Consider the following 20,248-nt stretch of genomic DNA (forward strand, 5'->3'; position numbering starts at 1 on the left):
GCAGCTCTCTATCGTCCAAATATTTTAACTTTTAAAAACTGCTTCCTACTGGAGTTACCTTCAGGCTTTAAATCAATCCTCATCACAAAACCCACCTAGAAGACCAGCAAAAAAAGCTGCTAAAGCTACATCTACAGAAACCAAATAATAGGACTCCATCTCCTAGTTAGGTCCAATCCTACTGCTTTGGTTCAGCAACAAACAAAGGCATGATGGCGGACTCCAGATAATAGTCAAAATCACAACCCTTCGGTTACATAATATCATCTGTGTGCTTAACATGATCTTTAATCTGTGTTGTTGCTATTTTTCATCTTTGTAGAACTCTGGACTCTCAAAGAATACATAGTGGAAATCCATTAGAAACTCACTTACTCACAGAAGCCAGCATATGGCTCTAGAATTCTCTTATCCTACAAAACACGCAACCAGTGAAGGTTTAAAAGCTGTCCTGTCGAATTATATTGAGAGACTATTAATTTCAACATGAGGTAGAACAAGGCTCTGAAAGGCAGGCGGTACAGCCTGCACTTTAAGAAATATTTTTTCCACGATTTTTCCTTTGGCCAAAACTGTTGGAGGTTTGGACAGATCAAGAAGAGGAAGGAACAGAAATATATGCCCACTCTGTCTCTTTTTACTCAATCACAGCTCTGCTACTTCCTATCTTTCAGCTTTGTTAAAGGAGTTACTAATACAGTGACACCTCATGGCCTGGTGACTAACAAAACACAGCAGCAAGTGCCTCACTGACTAATTATCCTCAGGAACTTAACAAATAAGCACACTTCTAAAGAGTTGACATTTTTTATTGAAGAATCTCACATGTGTATTCTGCAAGTTCCTCGTGCTTTAAAATCAAAAGGGTCTCAAAAACGCCTTCATATCACCTTCATATCCACTTCTATACTACTACATCGAGCGAGAGATTTCTCATACTCTCCCGTGTACATCCAAAAATAAATTTATGTACAATATACCTCTTATACAGTTAATTATTTAAACTCTATCAGCATGTGTAATAAAATGCTACAAAACACTTATTTTAAGGAACTCAAGTGTATTTCATAATCTCAGATGAAGACAAAAGTACTGATGTAATACTGCAGCGTTTAACGCACAACCCTCTCCCACGTGTCAGTGAGTGGGCGAGGACAGCAACCACGAGAGAACCCTGGCTTCCTTTCGATCACTTATCTCTGTCATCAAGAGATCCTAAGAGAGGGCACAGTGACTAACCCACTTCCTACTCAAAACTGCAATCCACAACAGTAACTTTCTAAAGCAACTTTTCTTCATGGTATGAAAAGCCCAAATATGTTTTAAAAATTAACAAATCCCCCAAACTTAGACCAAAGTGTATGCATTATAAAAACTTAAATTAAAATAATTTAAAAAATTCACATCTATCAGAAAGTGAAGTTGGGAATGAATAGCTTTTGGTGGTGCACAGTCCATGGGGGGAAAACCTGTTCCAATTCTGACTTGTGCTGCAAGTAGGATACAAAAATAAGAGGAGCAGGATTCCCAACGAACCAAGCTGCCACCCACTACACAAGTAGAAACACATTCAGAATTATCTTTAAGTTTAAAATATACATGGACATGCAGCAAACTTCCATATCTCACATGAATTATCAGTCCACAATAGCCGCTAAAGCATTGCCAGTTTCACTGGCTTAGTTCTATAACAGAACCACCTTTCCTTTTCAAGCCAAGTAACAGAAAAGGAAGGAGATATTTTGCTAGGTTTTGCTCCAACTAAACTACTCATCTTGGTTTAAATAGTTGACTAAGACAGAAAGAACCTAACTTAAACTTCATTATGAAAATTGCATTAGTAACAAGGACAGTGTAATGCACTCCCCTGTCCCCTGGAGCTGATCTGAACATGAAGTCACAAACGGAAGACCACACACCATTTCCTCTCCTCATACTTTCGCAATACAACCCATTCTTTCCTACTAACTTCTCAGAGAAGATTTAACAAACAAACAAACATGAACCCCTCACTCTCTGAACAAAAGTAAGTTAATTAACAATGCTGGAAAGCAAAGTTGAAGAATCTTACTACCTTTTGAGTTTTTAATCCTAGTTTTTCCTTAGTGTTTATAACCCTGTTCTCTGTACCCTTTTCTTCACATGGCCTATCCCACCTGGTAGGAGACAAATGCAGAGGAGCCTTTATTTCTTTTTGAAGCAATAAAAATAAAAAAAAAATGCAGTAAGACTGGCTTGTTCCCCCGAACCTCGCTCATGCTGAGAACAAAGAGTCACTAGAGAACACTGTCAATCTCTCTGTCTCTGCAAGTCATTGGTTCCCACTCATCCCTTCAATGAAAGCAATCTCCCAGGGGAAAGTAACACAGAACTTCTACCAAAATAAAGGATAGGATTAATTTCTAGAGGACCGGTATCTTTTAGTATGTCCTTATCAGACCAACTTGTTATGAAAGCATAAAAAAGGTTTTGTACAGCTGTATTTGCATTGACTTCATATTGATTTCTGCTTTTAAATGTACAGCTTAATGAACTGAAAGAAACAGAATGACCACTACATGTGGAATTTTGGTCTGATGTGGCTAACACCTGTAAGCTGTATATTCAGACTCCTGAAGCCATCACATAGGATCATTAATCAACCACAGTTCTATGAGCAACAATACAAGAGTACAGACTGGTTTGTACCTTCCAGTATGCTTCCTTCTGTGCTTTTTCTTTAATATTGGTGACATTTGTCTTTTTTGAAACAACATATACCAAAAATTTACTGCTTCTGTGAGGCTCTGAAATGCTGTATTGTCTTCACACTTTGGAGTAAGAAATAGGTTTGGTAGTGAAAACTTAATTTATTGCAAAGAAATGTTACTGAAACGTGGCAGCCTTATGCGGCTCCAGAGTGACAGCTCCTGTACTTTGTTTTCCTATAAACATTCCTTATCACAGGTTAACCAGGAGAAAGTAATTCTGCAGCAAAATTAAAAGTGGTTTTTCACATACCAAACCAAAACACTACTACTGAAAAAGTTTAACTCTGTTCCTATCACCACCTGTCAGCAACAGCAGCACTACAGGTTCAGGCTGTCAGCTCCAGGGGGCATTCCCAGCTTCCCCATAAGACCCAATTCACTTAGGATTACAAGACATTAAGCTAATGATACCAGATAGCCACGCTGAGTCCAAATAATAGAGAGTGCTTTAGGAGGAACAGATACTAGCAGTTGAAAAACTTCTATCCAAGTTCCACAAGCATGTATCCATTCCCTCAGCAAGGCAGGCCCCAAGGAAAGTCACAGAAAAAGAACAATGTTAATTGACACCAGGATATGCAGACACGCTGTATTAAGAAAGATGACTCGCATAATGTTCAAACGAACAACTAAATACCCAAGAATAATGTATTGTCTTACTGTACTACTAGTTGCTGGCACACAGATCCATTATCTGTTATCAGTTCATTCAGTTTTAATTCAAGGTGAACTTTTCCCTGAAAAACAACAAGAAACAAACAATTAGTTTTAAAAGCCTTTAAGGTAGTAATTAGAAAAACAATATAGTTTACAGTCAGAAAGTATTTAAGGTAATTTCAATATATCCACTTCAAGTAAATATCTATTCTAAAGCACATAATCCTGCAAGGAGAGTGTGATGAACGCATTCAATCTCTAAGGCACCGTGCTTAAGAGAAGCATTGCCCCCAGCTACAGACAGCACAGCAACTGGTCAAGCCTCCACAGGTTTCTCACACACAGAGACACACAAAAAATACTTCTTCCAGCACAAGGAAGTACCAAGAGCAAAAGGCCCTCTCCTCTTTTGTCCTAAGCACAGGAGGAATCCTTGAACAAAGAGACAGTGCATTCATGAGCATTTCAGGGGAAAGTTCTGCTCTGAAGGTAGCTGGGTATATTTAGAAAAGCAGAATAGTATGCGGCAACCATAACCAGCAACATTTAATATCCAGCTGTGAAATTCTGCACATCCCACCAGACTGAAGATCTTTTAGAAATTCTTGTATCCCAGTGCAGCTTTCAACCGTCTCAAGAATGCTGCTGGTGTACTCCTGGAACAGCAAACACAAGCAAAGGAGAGGAAAAGGAGGCAGTAATTGCTAAACCTGGTTTCCCACTTTTCTTTTTCTGACATGGTAGAACGTATGAAGAAAAAGAATCCATAAACGATGGCACAGTATGAATTAACTTCAGAATTCAGTAAGGGCCAGCACACTCTACTCTCTCACTAAAAGCCTCTAAAAACTCCAAACCATGACATGCAGCTTTCTTGGGATGACCTACGTTTGGTACTATAACCTTGCTCCAAACATCCACTGCTTGAAAAATACCAACACTCCTTTTAGCGTCAGATTATTTGTGCTGGCTTTCACACCTAAGATAACCAGACATGGACATCGTCCTTCCTCTAAACCACACTGCCTCGTATTCTTGGAATCTGTCTGATTGCTAAATTAAACACCAGATGACACTGGTCTGTCCACAATTATGGCTGTTAAGGGAAGGGACCTGGAAGGTGATTTTAAAGTGTGGCAAATGAAGCAAGCAATAATGTGAACTACAGTTCTGCTGTGCAACACTAGAATGGAAGCAAAACCCTTAGCTGACCTTGCACACATTTCTACAGCACTTCTGTTTTGACATAAAATTGAGATGTTTTTATTGTAAATCCCCCAGGGCGAGGGCTGTGTTTCTCTCTCCGTACGTCACATGGGAGGAGATAAGTTTCTTTTATAAGGAAGTTTTAAACATAACCACTTCGGGATGCCTGCCAAGTGTTTTGCAAACTGTTACTACATGGACTGGAACACAGGTACATTAAGAAAATGTTTGTCAAGCAGAGGAACCCAATTACAAAAATAGATTTACAGGATAAAACCAGGACACTGAGAAGCATGCCAACAGCCTTACAAGGAAAAGGTTTTGAATGAAAAGTGAAAATACATTAGCAGTGTTCATTGTAATAGTAGACTTAACTAGCTTTAGAAGGCAGACCTTGTGAACGGCCTAAACATCTTCCTTCTGCTTTTGTCAAAAAAACCCCAACAACAAAAACACAAATCATGTGCTCTATGCTCATCAGTGGGAGTAAAATAACAAGTTTACTGCTCCTGAGAACTATCTGTAGATGTAGTTTGGTCAAAACTCAGTATCAGGATAGCTACCATAACGTGGCTCTGGTAAACATCTCCCTGACATGCACAGTTTTGGGTACAGTTTGTTGTTCTGTTTGTTGAGAGGAGTGCGATGCTTTCCTAACGGGGCTGATCTGCAGATCTATATCAGAACTTTTGACATAACATGCAACCGGGTCTAAACATGGTTGTACAGATTTGTTTTAGTTCAAAACAAAGACAAATCAGCTGTTCTTACACAATAACTAAGCGGCACACTTTCTGTGAATGCACTAAATCTCAGGGCTGTTCAAAGGCAGGGGGGTGCCATCTGAACTCCTCAAATGGACTAACAGTCAACATCCAGATACTGACCAGAGGAAGACAGAGTCTCTGGTCATCTGGCCAAGATTCACACCGTCACAAAGGGGCCAAAACCAGAGTGTGCCCATCCCCAGCCTAAACTTCAGAACTACAAAATCAGTGTAGTTACACTGGCTTGGTTTTAAAATCACTACTGTATTTTAAGAGTCTCTTTCTCCCTACTGTTTTGATTTTTTCATAATTTCCACATTCTGAATTACTGCAGGTATCTATCAAACACAAGTTTTCTATTTTTCTAAAGTTCTTAGGTGGAAATTGGGCTACCAACCGTATCTTAGATATTTACACCAACAGGCACTCACAGGCTGTGCTCATACATCAAATACAAAATCACGCTACTGTCCCACAGGTACCACAAAGCAACTTCCAACAGCATTTGTTTCCTTTATAAAACCTTCTGTCCTTTAAAGTCAAGAGGAAGAGACACACGCTTTTTTGTCTGAAGGGCAGTGTAAGCTTGGGAAAGTTATTGAGGGTGGTGGTGGGGCTTAAACAGAGGTAGAAATGCTAACGGTTATTTTCTGGTTCTTCCCTCAACATGAGAAACTATTACAGTATTTCTCTCCAAGTCTGTTCTCTTCCTTCCACTTTCCCCTGTCCAATGGAACAAACAGCACAACTGAACTATCAAACCTGTAAGAATACAAAAGGTATCTTTATGCCATACACACTATGTCAACATCCAAGTAGGATAAAAAAATTGTAAGCCAAAAGTTAGACAACTTCAATAAATAACAAAAAAACGAACCTAAAATAACCCAGGTTATCCACTCAGAAGTATCTTTGGGAAACTAAAGCCCTTACAGCACATGAGGAGTACCACTGGGGCTCTAGAATACCCCGCAAGTTATAACACTCCCACCACATTTAGTAACGCCTGAATTGTTAATTCTGTGAGCTTGCTGCAAAAACTTCTCTACACAGCAGGTACATCAACTTCCACAGGCCTTTTTCCAGCTTCCCCATTCTAAATTAGAGCAAACACACACCATGTTTCTGCAGCGTACTACATCTTACTGCCTACCACACTGAGCTCCCGGCACTGAGCAGTGGTTGGATGGATATTCCTAGCACTATGGACAGGACTAGGATGACCCAGACAACCCCAAAAGGTTTACTTTAGTTAGCCAGACCTTTCTTCTTTCCTAGGGTCAGAGACCTCAGCCACTAGGAATCTACAAGTTGGCTTCAGATCGCCTTCTCCATTTCTTCCAAATTTACCCATTCTCCATGGACAGGGGAATCTCTTAGAGTACACTACTCCAATAATTACAAATCCTATCAATTTTAAGACAGAGTACAGTGAAGGTTAAGGGGATCCTGAAAAACCTTTGAAGCACATGAAAGGTTTTAACCTTAACAACATATTCACAAATACAGATCAAATGTCTACAAAATGCTTCCTGCTATGAATAACACAGACCAAGGGCGTATTTAACAACATGACCTCATTTCAAAGAGTTATAAAGGGGAAAAAAAAAAAGTGAGGGGGAGGCAAGCAATCCTAAGAATTCTATCAGCATGCTGAGGCCATCTGATTTTAGAGAACGTGAAGATTTTTTACATACAGATATTAAGAATTTTGTGCCATCTGTAGATAGATATGGTCTATTGTGTTCCATTTCTCAAATGCTACTTTATTTGCTTAGTATTCCCGCTTTCCTGTGTATTTTCCAAGAACAACGTGAACAGTTACAAGAAAAAAAGAATATCCACTCGTAACATTGTAACCAGCAGCAAACCAAAAAAATCAGCTAAAATAAAACACAGAACAGATGCCTTCTAAAAACCCGAAGTAATTTTACACACTTAGAATGGGTGGGGAAGAGGCCCCTCCCCTCCCATACATGCTTGAAAGGAAATACCCATCACTTTTCTTTCCCCAAAAACTTTTACTAGCTCAAGCACACTCGCTTCTACTCTCTGAACTTTTAACCACCTCCACTTCAGATCACCTGTATGTACAGAGCTGTGGAACCAGCATAGAAAATAACTGCTCTACAGCTTCTGCATTAGGAGTGGACTGTTGCCCTCCGGCAGTCATAAACCGATTACAAGCAAGGTGGGTTTACAAAATGACTGGCTTGCTTATTTCCCCACCTCCACAATTCAGGTTTCTTTTGGTAGGAACTGGCAAGTCTAATTCTTAGTGATTGCACAGAAGACAAAACGTAACATTTAATATACTTTAAAGCCTTTCTAGAAAGTGTCAAAGTTATTAATGAACTCTGACATCTTTCAGTGCTACTCCCACTTGTCCTACCAAGCAGAACTGACCAGGTCCTGTACAGACTATAAGAACTGATGAACTGTAAAGATAATATCCAAGCTATGCTTATTAATAAGGAAGATGACCGCCAGTGCCCAAGCACTTGTGACTCAATACAGATTTTGTTCATCTAGAAGCCATATATCACAATATTCAATATGCATCTCCACCACTAACGTGCCTGACATACAGACTCCTCACTATACCAAGCTTAGCCTGTATGAAAAGCAGATCACTGGGCCACAGAAAGGACCATTTTCTTGAAACAAATGAAGATTTAAGGTGGGGAAAAAAACCAAAAACCAACCAAGTAAACTACAACATGTCCTGCAAGCAGCCACGGAATACAAAATACTTGTAGACCATCCTATTGCCTTGCACCCATAATAAATTCTGGAAAATACTCACATGAAGGGAACTAGATGAAAAAGTGTTGACTACCTGTATGGTGCTATAAGAAGAGTACGTCTGAAAACAAATCTGCCCCCCCGTCCTCCTCCATTATTTGGCTTTATAAATATTATTGCACTTTTATCTGCACATACACTATGTGAAAGCCTGCTATTTTCAGCCACTTCCCATCCACCCTGGGAAACTCGTAGGAGTACATCTCAGTGTGGTATGGCACACCCAAACCAACAAGATTTCAGCAAAACCTGGCAGATGGGAACTGGTCACAGCTCTGCTCTTCAGAATTTCATGGAAAAAAGGAAGCAGGATAGAGGAGAAATCTATCCGAATGCCCTACTTCAAGGGAAGGCCAACATAAGGATTGCAGGCCTTAGCAGAAAAGGTCATCCTCTAATGGAAGAGTCATGCAGCAGAGTGCTTTAGAAGTGTCCCAGCCATTGAAAAGTATCAATAAGAACTTAGACTTCAATGTGAGCTACAGAGCCACAGAAAATTAAAACATTATTTTCCAATATCTAAGAAACTGCTATATTCTATTAATGGAATACTATAATTTCGTACTTACTCATGTGGTATTACGACAGAAAGTAACCTTTCATTCAATACAAATTTTTGACTGAGAAAAAACATAGCGAGCATGACAATATTTAAGTCAAAGCAGAAATTGAATTTTGGTTTGTACCTGGAAAGGGTTTTAGGCCCAGGCTTTTAAGTGATTACATGGAAGAACTGGAAGAATGAGACAATGGACCAGATGCTTCTCTAGGTTCCATTCAACTGAACTATTCTATTACGTTCTATCCTAACTGAATGAGGACTGATTTTAAACACATAAGAAAAAGCAGTATCCAGATGTCTTGAATATCTCTCTTCACACAGACAATTCTACACCCTCCTCTATACCCACGAGCTGCATGCTAAACCTATGGTCATAGACGATTAATCCTGGAAGACACTAGGATTTCGAGACTTCTGTGCACATCCACCTCTTGTAAAAGTAGACAGGTTTCTCCCTACCCAGAGGGACTTCCAAGTTACTAGAAAAATACAAGCACTGCCAATTCCAAGACTTTTGCCCTCAGGCAAACCTGAAAAAAAAATTAAAAACTAAGAAATTGTTTATCACAGCAACAAGACTAAGAGCTTCAAGAATACTGCTCCATTTTCTTCCTCAAACCAAATGAGAATCGCTACAACTTTCATCTCATTTTTACGTATTACTGTAACAATCCTGCCAGAAGAACTTGAATCACAGACCAAAATGCAGCTCTGAAGTGCAAGTTATTTGATACTGAACACCAAAAGTATTTCAAAGTAAGATGTATGAGCTCAGCACTCGTTCCAGTTTGAAGACACTAACCACTGCATGTCACATAATCAGTCAGCATTTCATATAACACCAAGACTGACTAATAGAAAAGATACAGTATTTCCCTAAATCATTCATCTGTCTCAGGTACACAGCTCCTCTTGCAAAGAGTTTAGACATCAAAATACAGTTAAGACATTTCCCAAACAGTTGCTTCAAGTCTCCTGCCAGTTTTAACTATCACGAGGAACACTACAGACAGCTTAGAAGGGTAGGATACACATTATTTTCTAACCAAGCTGAAAGACACAATTACCTCACAAGAATTAGATGTTAAACTCCATCTGCTACAGATCAGCATAAACTCCCACTACTATATACACCAATCTACATTTAATTTTAGAAATGTAAACATGCAATGTAAGTTACCTGAACCTCTGAGTTAGAATCAACAGGCTGAAGCATAAACCAGTTCTCTTTTCCTGTGTAGTTGCATAAATCATCTTTTTTGATTGACACCTTTCCTGAAGGACGGGGCAGGAAGAGATAAGCATAAATATCACTTTCATCTGAATAGAACAAATATTTAAAAACAGCTGACATTCGATTTTTGTTTAAACTCTTTCAGGCTTTTCTTAAGCTTATGATGCTATAGAAAAAGCTTATGGAAACAAGCAACAGGAAGCATAAGTAAACAGAAAAATTGTTTATATAAAGCAAATTGAAGTTAATTACAATGCGTTATCTGGGATATCCCTAATAACGAGATTAGCTAAAACAAAGAACACATTTGTGGCTGGAAATAATGTAATAAAGACTTGAAAGAACAGTAACGGTGTTGAAGAGCTGAAGGTAGATGCCTATTACTCTTTCGATTGCTATTTGGAAAGCTGTTATTATACCAAATTATCTGGCATCCTGGTGCAAATTATTTCCTTCCTCAATTCAAGTAATGTGAGGACTTCTTCCGCAGCTTTAGAGCAACCTTATCCAAACAGCAGCTGCAACAGAGCCATTATGCAGGGGGCAAAAATAACCCCATACCTCCTGTAATTTTTCACCTAAGCTACATAAGTTCCTGTGAAACTTTTTATAAGTCACTAAGCTGCAGGTTACACTGACAGAGAAAAAAATTATCTATAACTAGTTTTAAGAATTCTCCCACAATTGCAATTATTGTGGAATTATTCCACAATTCCTTCTTTAAAGACCTACAGGTAGTGACAATTCTTCAAATGCTCCAATGAAACAGAAGTGGAGAAAAAACAAACAGGATTTTAAAAAAATGTATGAAGATCATAATCATAAGAATATAAAAATGTCCTATTAGCCTAAACATCTTTTAGTATAACAGAATAAAGCAAGGAAACAAACTAAATGTTCCTTTTAAGTTTGAAAAGCAGGATTTTAAGTTAACTATACATTGTGTTTTGAAAAATGCATTACTTTAATAATTCTATCCTTAATGATTCTGAACATAACCAACTGATGTGCAAGATGTCAACAGTATCCCAGAACTTACCTATGCGCAGGTCTTTTTGTAAAACACTTTTATCATAAATGTAGAAGGACAACCACTGGAATGTTCTTGGAATCTCAAAGTAAAACTCTTCCCCAAAATAAGGGCTGAAAAGAAAGACAAAGTTAAACCAGAAAAACACTTGGTGTAATTTATACTGAAGATAAACATTAAAATGCTACAATTTTACTGCAGTCCCAGACCTTGGCCTTTAGCACTGTACTTATCAATCATAAAAGTCTTCCACAACCACTTCAGGACAAGAACACACAATAACACTGCAAATTAAAACTTCACGAGAATGCTTTACATTATGTTCAAAAAGAGAACAACCAGAGTGCACACACAGAAAGTGCTGTTTCCTCTGCAATTCCAATTCTATTTTTCTGCCTTGAAATTATTAGTTGGTTCACCACCCACCCCAAATGACTTCTAGACATTCAAGTTTTATGCTTCCCTTTTTTTTTTGCTCAGTACATAATTACATTACATTAAAACGCAATTTATTAATTACTTCACGAAATGACATTTTGTTTAGCTCTAGCATCCGCATCAAATTTGATGCACAAGGATTCAGACCTGTAAAAAGAAGTCATAAGCATTAGCAACTATAAAACAGAACAGTGAAAAAGAGAAGTGCTAAATGTCAAATACACACATCCTCCTGCATGCTGCAATGGGCACCAAGTTTCTCCACTTGATGAAGTCCAACATGATGGTCACAGCTCACCCTACTCAACTGCCATCTGAACAACTCCCTGCATAAATCACTTGGGTTCCTCTATGTCAAATGTATCGCTTGGTATCGTCACTCAAGGGGTTTATACTTCCATTAAACTTCAGTACTTTCTAATGCCGTCAGAGCCAGTAGTCAGAACACTGTATTTCAGAAGATGGAACAAACCCACAGTGTTATTTGTACCACTAAGTTGTGCATTCTGAAAATCAAATGTATCACCCCCCCAAAAACCCATCTCAACTCTACTGTTTAGAACTACTGGATTCTTCAAGATTTAAAATACTTCCAATTACAACGCATTAACACCATCACGTGAAGGCGTTCAGCTTTATTAAACTAAATTTAGCCTCTGTTTTCTTCCTACAGAAAAGTGCCGTTATGACAGTTACATCAAATCCAGAAACAAAGTTATTTATTTCTATTTTTCAGTACTTTTCTGACACTTATTAAAACTAATAAAAAATGCTTATGTTTGGAACAAGCAGTTCATAGTACTACCTACCCAAAAGGAAACCAGGAAGAACAAGATATCATTCCTGCCTTATTCCCTCCAAAACAATTAAAAAAAAAAAAAAAGGCAAGTGCTTAAGGAACAATAGCTCATTAAATAAGCAAAAAAATGGGAAAAGAGCTGATAACTAACTTTAAAAGTGGAGGAAAAAACAGAGGTGAAAAAATTGGCATTCCACATTTCTAGAAACTATTTTTAGGAACAAGAGCTTTAATTGCAGGAATTCATAATGAGGAATTTCACAAGTGAAAGTGTTCCTTTAGTTCAAACACAGACCTTTTACCATAGGCTTCAAAGCAGAATTAGCTTTTGCATTACACTGCAAAATCATTTAAGAATTCACTTGTGGTTTTTCAGCCTCCCTCCCCCTTTTCTCTCTTTTTAATAATTTTCAAAGTCAACAAATTCAGCTTTGATTTCAATGGCTGGGTTCTTCTTGTCAGCACTGTCACTGAAGTTATAAACTCAGGAGCAAACTCCACTTCCTTATTACCTTGGCTGCTCATTTTAATTGTATTGACACAATAACTCAGACAAAAAAAAAAAACCAAACAAAACCCAAAACAAAGTCTTATTTTACACTTAGGTCAATTCCACAACATGGCTCCCTTAACAGTTGCACCAGCACTAACAAAGATATTGCCGCAAAAAGAATGAGCAGTGCGTGATCTGGCTGGCATTGGTATCGAGGGAAACTCGGCTGCTACCTTGGCTTCCGTCAGGCGTCCTAAGAGGAACACGAGACTACAACAGACACCAACAACTGTGCATCGCTAAGCGCTAAGTCCCTGTTCTTGCTCGATCTATGTAACTCTGCATCCGATTACAAACGGATAATTAGTCTAGGACGGAGACTATCAGCACAGATACTCAAAACCCTACTGAGCAGCCATATCCTATGGCTATGCACACACCCACCCCAACAGCCCCCCTCAGGAATAATCAGCCACTAACAATCATTAATTTGACCTCAACATTATGTGAACTCTCAGATTTGGCAAGACGGAGCAGGTCAGTAGTATAACCATAAACAGAAGGTAACGCATCATTTCATTCACTTTCCCTCACCCAGGTTAACATCACTGTCTTATATCAGTCGTTGATTATTCTTTAGCAAAGTCTGAGGTACAGAGAGAAAATTTCAGGTGGAAAATACAAAGGATTTGTACAGAAATTCTTAGGTGGATGCAGAATGGGCTGAAGGGTCATAATAGGTTGTACCAATGAGGAATAATTAAAATGGAGAACTTACTCAACCTGTTACTCAGAGAACAGTCAGTTTAGTACTTTCATTTGTGACTTTGATGCAAGACCTTTAAAGATTGTGACGGATACATAACTAGACGATGATGCTAATCCAAGGGAAGACCAGACTGTCATACAAGAACTGGATTACAGGAATACAGGAGATGAAATTTAAAGGATATACTCCTTTGTTCTTCCCTTCTCCGTCACGTTAAACTGGCAGTTCTATGACAGAACCTGACCAATGCCCTTAGATGTGTCTTTTGACAACAGCAACAGTTACATGGACAGGAGAACTAATTTTTTGCTGTAACCCTGTATTCACACAAAGATCAGTTTGAAAAAAACCCCCCGATTTTAGTTTAAGCAAAAAAAAAAGCAACATACATCCGGCAGCCCCGGCCCATCCCAGCTTCTCATACTTGACCACAGCTATTCGATGAGGCTCACAGACGTCCTTTAAACTTTCCAAAGGAAATAATTACGTTTATTTCAGAACCCACAGAAATCCGCCGTTGTGTCAGGAAGTATTTCTTGAGCCATTAGTCAAAATATCCTTTTTTCACTTCAGTATTAATTTAGGTTTTTCTAACTTTGTACAGTCATTTACTTCACATACACACTGTAACAACAGCCCCAGCACTGGCGGAAGCATAAACCTATTGGCACACTTTAAAAATACACTTCTTCATTAGTTTCCAATCACCGTAGTCAAAGATAATTTTAATTCTAGTGATAATTACTTCCTCAGATGTTTAACTAGTGCATATTTGTAGAACACAATTTAGACTATAGCTCATATAAATTTGGGAACCCAGAATACAGTGACAGAAGCGGACCATGAATTACTTGTGCAGTAAAAAGCAAGCACATGCTATAGAACAAAATAGTTAAAATTGTATTTATGATTAAAATTACACTGTGCTTAAACCTTACTGAAAAGGAACTTATAAAGTGTTCAGACTAATAAGGGATCTGGGCTTTCATCCTCCCTCCTACTACCTCTAAGTTAGTACAGTATTCTAGCTTAACACGAATAAGCAATAAGATGGGGTAATTCAGTTTTGGAACAAGCATCAGCCTTCGTAACTGCATACACACTGTAAACAAGCGTAAGCATCAACCTCTAGTCGCTGCTAATAGAGGATGACCTATTTTATTACATTTCATCAGTTCGTACAGAACGGTACTCGTGCTGCAGATCTAACTTAACACAGCCATAATTCAGAGGATGGAGGAGCTCCCGATGAAGTCAGTGGGGATAGAAAGGCAACCCACAGGCAAAGAGTGATTCAGAACGCTGACTCCTAACTCCTCATAAAATGTTCTCAACTTTGAAACATTAATTGCATATCATGTGAAAAAATCTCAATTTGGGGGTGAGGTCACTTAAAACCCCTCTATAATTTTTATTTTGTTATAGCAAGATTTTTCTTTCTTTCCAAGGACTAACGACACTGTTCGCTTTTAATGAAGCTTCAGTTAAACTTCAGTACTATTTAAAAAAATGTTCATAGATGAAGGCAATTCATTTTATCAAATGTTTTCCTATGTAGTCAATACTACTTTTATTAGCAGCTGATTGTATTATAGCAACTCAATAATAATTCTTGAATGGAATAGAATAAAGATGTCTGCATAAATGTTACATGTAATGGCTCTTGTTTTGAGGCATATTAGTAACTTTTAGGCCTTCAATTATTAATATGTCAAAAATTGGACAGCAAATTCTCCTTTTAAAGATAGAACGGGTTCCCCGTTACCCAAACTACTGTCCATTTTAATGGGAAAATTTAAGTTTCTGCTTTATCAATACAGTCACTTCAATGTCCTTCCCTGAAGGACTACGCAGCTGAGCTTGTTTTGGTAATCAATCCCAATTGCAGCCAGTTAAATTCTGAACTTGTTCTGGATCTGACTACGGCAGTTACAGATCAGGAGAATGCTGTTCCTCACTTGGAAACATCTAGAGAGACAGCTCAAAGGACAAACACTAACAATAAAACCACTGGGAACAGTAATTATTAGGAAAAATTTCAAGAGTTTAAACCTTCCTCTTAAATCCCAGAAAGCCTGTTCAATCTCTGCTCCAAATAGCTGGAAGTGCCACTCAAGATATTCTGAACAACGCAGCTACAATGGTGCTTCGAGATGGGTAATCGGTGAAACCTATGAGTTTTCAGACACAAAAGCAGGTACGCTGCTGCAGCTCTGCTGTCACGGCTTTTGTCTGACTGCTCTGAAGGCTCCAGGACAGCAGCAGAATATGCAGCTAAGCGCTGCTCTGGGAGGCAGAGCAAGCCCTTCTATCCACAGTGCTGCTTACAGTTCCCAAAACAAGAATTTCAGGAGTGAATGAGGCCTATTCAGGGGACCATCCCACAGCACACAAAACTCTCCTACATGCAAAAGTTCCGGTTCCTTCATTCCAGAAACAGGTTTTTCAAGACAGAAATCCACCAGTACAAACCAACTGCATGTCAAAAGCTGGAAAAGACACAGAGTAAGTACCAGGCAGATGTCTTCCCCCTGAAAACAATCTGCCAAGAAAAAGTCTTGTTTATTCCGTTTCACTGGGCAGCATAAGTAATGGTGATGGTTTCAGCAAGCATTGTTTTAAAAGTACTGTACTACTCAGAAGCCTCAATTTTGTCTTCCACCTATTATCATGATTAATGCATTGCTGCAACATTTCTGAGTAGTTGTCACAAGCCAGCTCTCATTTTAAAGGGGTGCAAGCAAAAGCACATGGACATTGATATATATCTTGTTTTTATTCTGAACTGAGGCAGTCTGGCTTATTTCCATTTAAAAGTTAAGCTTACCTTAATGACTTTTCAACTACCTGTGTACGAAAAACTTCTTCTTGGTCCAAGTTTATCGTACAGAAAAAGTCTCTCATTTTGTTGGGTACTAAGTGTTTGGCATCATCTGTAAATAAAAAAAATGATTGTAAATATTGAGGAAAGGAAACCCCATAAAATATTAGGCACAAGAATTTTACAGTTTTGATATATGCCCAAAAATTACTTTTGCATTCAGTTTGCACGCATTTCCATATTCATTTTTGATTTGCAAGATCCAATAGCGCACAGACATTGCTACATCCAGCTTCACGTGGGATGAGAGCTGTCAGGAAGAGGAGAGCGCGCTGACTCATGAGCGCCACTTCCTGCAGCACCTGCACTTTCCCTTGAGAGGTCTCATCTCCAGCTTGACCCCACATAGCTTGCTAAATCCGAGAAGCTTGCAGCCTGAGGTGGTATGGCATGAGGTCATGAGACAAAGACATGATCTGGCTGAGCTACTGTTCACTTGGTATTTTCTCTGAAGATATTTGGCTAAAGGAATCTGATTAATAAGAATCTACCCATCAAACGCTCATTTCATTTCCCACAACAAACAGCTGACTAAGTTGATTGATATACTTTCAGAAGTTCAGCTATGAGTAGTGTTCAGTTTTTTCTGTCTGGCCTAGTAGAAGGGGAAAATCACCTACTTACTCAATGCAACATGAATGAGAACAAGTAGAAAAAGAAGTTTCTAATGAGACAGGATGATTGCCAACACCAGCATACTGGGCACTGAATTTAGGCCACTGCAGTAACACACACTGGACATCAGGCAGCCCCTTCTGGAAACATTTACTTCTCAGTAGTTACAGCAAAAACCAGATCCCAATGCTCAAACCGGAAAGCTCTTCCAAAATCTGAATGCCACAGACTTTTACACTTATTTACAGCAACAGTGTCATTTAGCTTAAACATTTATTTCCTTCAGGATGTTTCCTTCTCCTCTGAATGTCTTTGGAGATAGCAAACAGACCCTTTTCACCTTTTATTCTTCTGCTAAAAGAACCAAGATGAGCTTTTCTGGTACTCCCTCGTATAAGAGGCTCCTTATCAGTGAGGAGCCACTCTCCATCCCTGTTCCACTTCAATAGTCTTCTTAAACACAGGCAACCAGAATTGTATTCTGCATTAGCTCTTAGCCAAGATCGCTTACAGTGCCATTCATCCTTACCTGCTACTAGAAATATGCTCCAAATGAAATGTGCAATCAACATTATCTAAACTTTATATAAGGCATTGAAACGTAAGAGGAATACTGAACACATAATACACAGAAATATAAAGTTTTAATTACTTATCATGTCCAAGCAACAAATCACATCCACTTTCAAGCACCACAGCTTGCACCTAGATTGGAAATGTCACGCACATGCTCCTTTTCCCCTACATGGTGGGGCAAGCTTTATTGCCTATGCTTTTAAACTGTAAAATCAGGATTTTGTTTTCTCTCCTCCCCCCTTCTTTTTTGGTTAAATGAGATTACTGAGCTTTCAAGACTGTAATAAAGTAATGCCTGGCACGGGAAAGGCTGCCACCATTGCACCTGAGCAGAGAGCACGAGACTGTAACAGGAACAGAGGCTGAACTTCATGCATGATGTTTTCCAAGTTAGGGCTACGTATGCTGACAGAAAGCATGAACAGACACTTGAGTAACTTCCACTGTTAGCACTCGTGCTCTCAGAAGCACCAATGAGTTTTTTATCACCTTGGGTGTGGGAGAGGAAGTACACATTATTTTTAAACACCACAATGTCAACAGATTGAGACACATGAATAGAACTGGGTTTTAATGCCACTAGACTCAAAAAGAGGCTAAACTCAAAATTACCCTTAAGTAAGATACTACAGAAGAACAAAGAAAAGCATCAATCAACATTGTTTTTAACAATAAACCAAAACAATTTTATAAAATATATGAAAGAAAACACAGAAATAATCCCATGAAAGAGGCCAGTAATTCTCAGAGGGCATCTGATACTGTAGTTTGTAATTAATAAGTACAACTTGCGCATGTCAGTTGACCCTGGTAGAGATTTTTATTTTTTTAGTTAATATTCTGTAGCTTCACCATCCTATTTTTACATCAACTACTCAAGATATAACATTACTTAGCCGGCACGGTAAAGGTACCAGGCAGTGGGCTTTGAAAGGGAATTACAATTATTGCACTTCCTTGTTTTCCCAAAAGAGTAAAAATTAAACATTTCTACATATTACACCATTTCTACACCTACTAAACTGCAGTCTTTCAGTACTTAAAGAAGCTTTCTACCCAAAGAAACAGCAGAAACAGAAGTTTTGATTTTCTAATAAGATAAAACGCATTATTCTATAGTCCAAACATTTAGCTTTAAGTCACAGACAAATTCATTGAGGTTTTTGGGAGGTAGGAGGGGATGATTCTCAGTTCCAAGTTAAAAATAACCTCAATGCACTTGTCAGATGAACAGCACATGAGATTTCACATCTTTCCAAATACCTCTTAATATCTGTGATTGGGGGAGAATTTTTAGCCACATGGTGGCTCAACCCTTCCAAGAACCACACTGGGCTGTTTTTTACAGATCTTTGACTGATTACTCTAAGCTTTACTTTTTCCGAAACACCCTAAGGCTACAGTGGCTGCACACAAATGGGGCATGAACACCACCAGATATCCGCTTGGCTATTCAGACTGTCGGGCATTCACCAAGTATAAGATTGTGAACTCTGAGGACCACATGTGCTTCACCATTCAAAGGAGGAAAGGAACAAAGGTAAGAAGTGAGAGAAGCACGCACAGGAAATGTGCAGCAATGTTTGCCAAGGGATTGGTTAAAAAGTGAAGGTAGCATGAATGGTGAGTTAGAAACACCAAATAAAGTTGTTCTGGGGATAAGTGAGAAATTAAACCCATTTTATATCTAACCGTGGAACTCTTATTTCAAGCTTCTTCACAGAGTCTGTCATTTAAAACTATACAGAGCGACACTTAAACTTGCAAGTGATGATACAGTAGCAACAGCAGACTGATTTATTTTGTGTTGACCCTATCAATTCACTGGACTGGCTTAAATGAGAAATTATTTTCATGCAACATATTTAGCCTAATTCAATACAGAAACCACAAAATGCATCACTACAATAATAAACATCAACACTGTCATACCAAAAATATAGGAGTTCACAATTTCTACAAGTTACCTGACTTTAAAACTAACGTTCTTTATTGCTACTTTGGGAAAAGAGTAAAAAATACTAATGTAAAAAAAATCAAAACACACTTTGAACAATTATGCACAGAGGTTTGGACTTCAGAATATTTAGAAAATATTGTTTAGTTTCTCTATATAAATAACCATTAAAACCTCACTTCGAACTAACATGAGATCAAACCTAAATGAAAGGGGAAAGCTGCAATGCTAACCAAAGCTCAAGTGCTGGAGCAATAGGAATTCAGGTGTACAATATTTAATAAATTTCAACTCTCACATCCATGTTTGGAGTTCAAAATACCAGCAATGGAGCAACCTACCAAACTGAACTGTTCCGTCAAAACTCCTTGCCTGCACATCCTTTGTTAAACATACACACTGGATGAACACACGAATCTAAATCTCGTTCACTGTTAACCGCGCACCAGAAACTGAGCAAAAGTGGGAGGTGGGACAGATAAATGCCATTCACAATATCCTCTTCTGAGTGAAAGTGTACATCCTCTGACAGGGACCCAGAACAAAGACATTTAGAAGATGTTTATGCACACAAACTTTCAAGTATTCGCTTGACAGGACTAACCCTATTATACTGCAACAATTAAATCCACTCTAGGAGATCAGCTTAATCGGAGATAACCATTCAGCATTAACAACTCTGTGCAAGAAGTCTGAAAGACAATGCATC

At 38.5% G+C, this 20,248-nt stretch overlaps 1 protein-coding gene across 1 annotated transcript in view; it reads right to left on the bottom strand.

The window, feature by feature from the left end:
• Positions 1–20,248, bottom strand: part of RASA2 (RAS p21 protein activator 2) — a 51,383-nt gene that overhangs the window by 27,701 nt on the left and 3,434 nt on the right. Inside the window, exons 2-5 of the mRNA XM_069864425.1 lie at positions 16,338–16,443; positions 11,021–11,124; positions 9,928–10,022; positions 3,411–3,487 (exon numbers count right to left, since the gene is read on the bottom strand). Of these exons, the coding sequence (XP_069720526.1) occupies positions 3,411–3,487; positions 9,928–10,022; positions 11,021–11,124; positions 16,338–16,443 (382 nt within the window). The remainder of the gene's footprint in view (positions 1–3,410; positions 3,488–9,927; positions 10,023–11,020; positions 11,125–16,337; positions 16,444–20,248) is intronic.

Source organism: Phaenicophaeus curvirostris, chromosome 10 (genome assembly GCF_032191515.1).
Source record: "Phaenicophaeus curvirostris isolate KB17595 chromosome 10, BPBGC_Pcur_1.0, whole genome shotgun sequence".
NCBI lineage: Eukaryota > Metazoa > Chordata > Aves > Cuculiformes > Cuculidae > Phaenicophaeus > Phaenicophaeus curvirostris.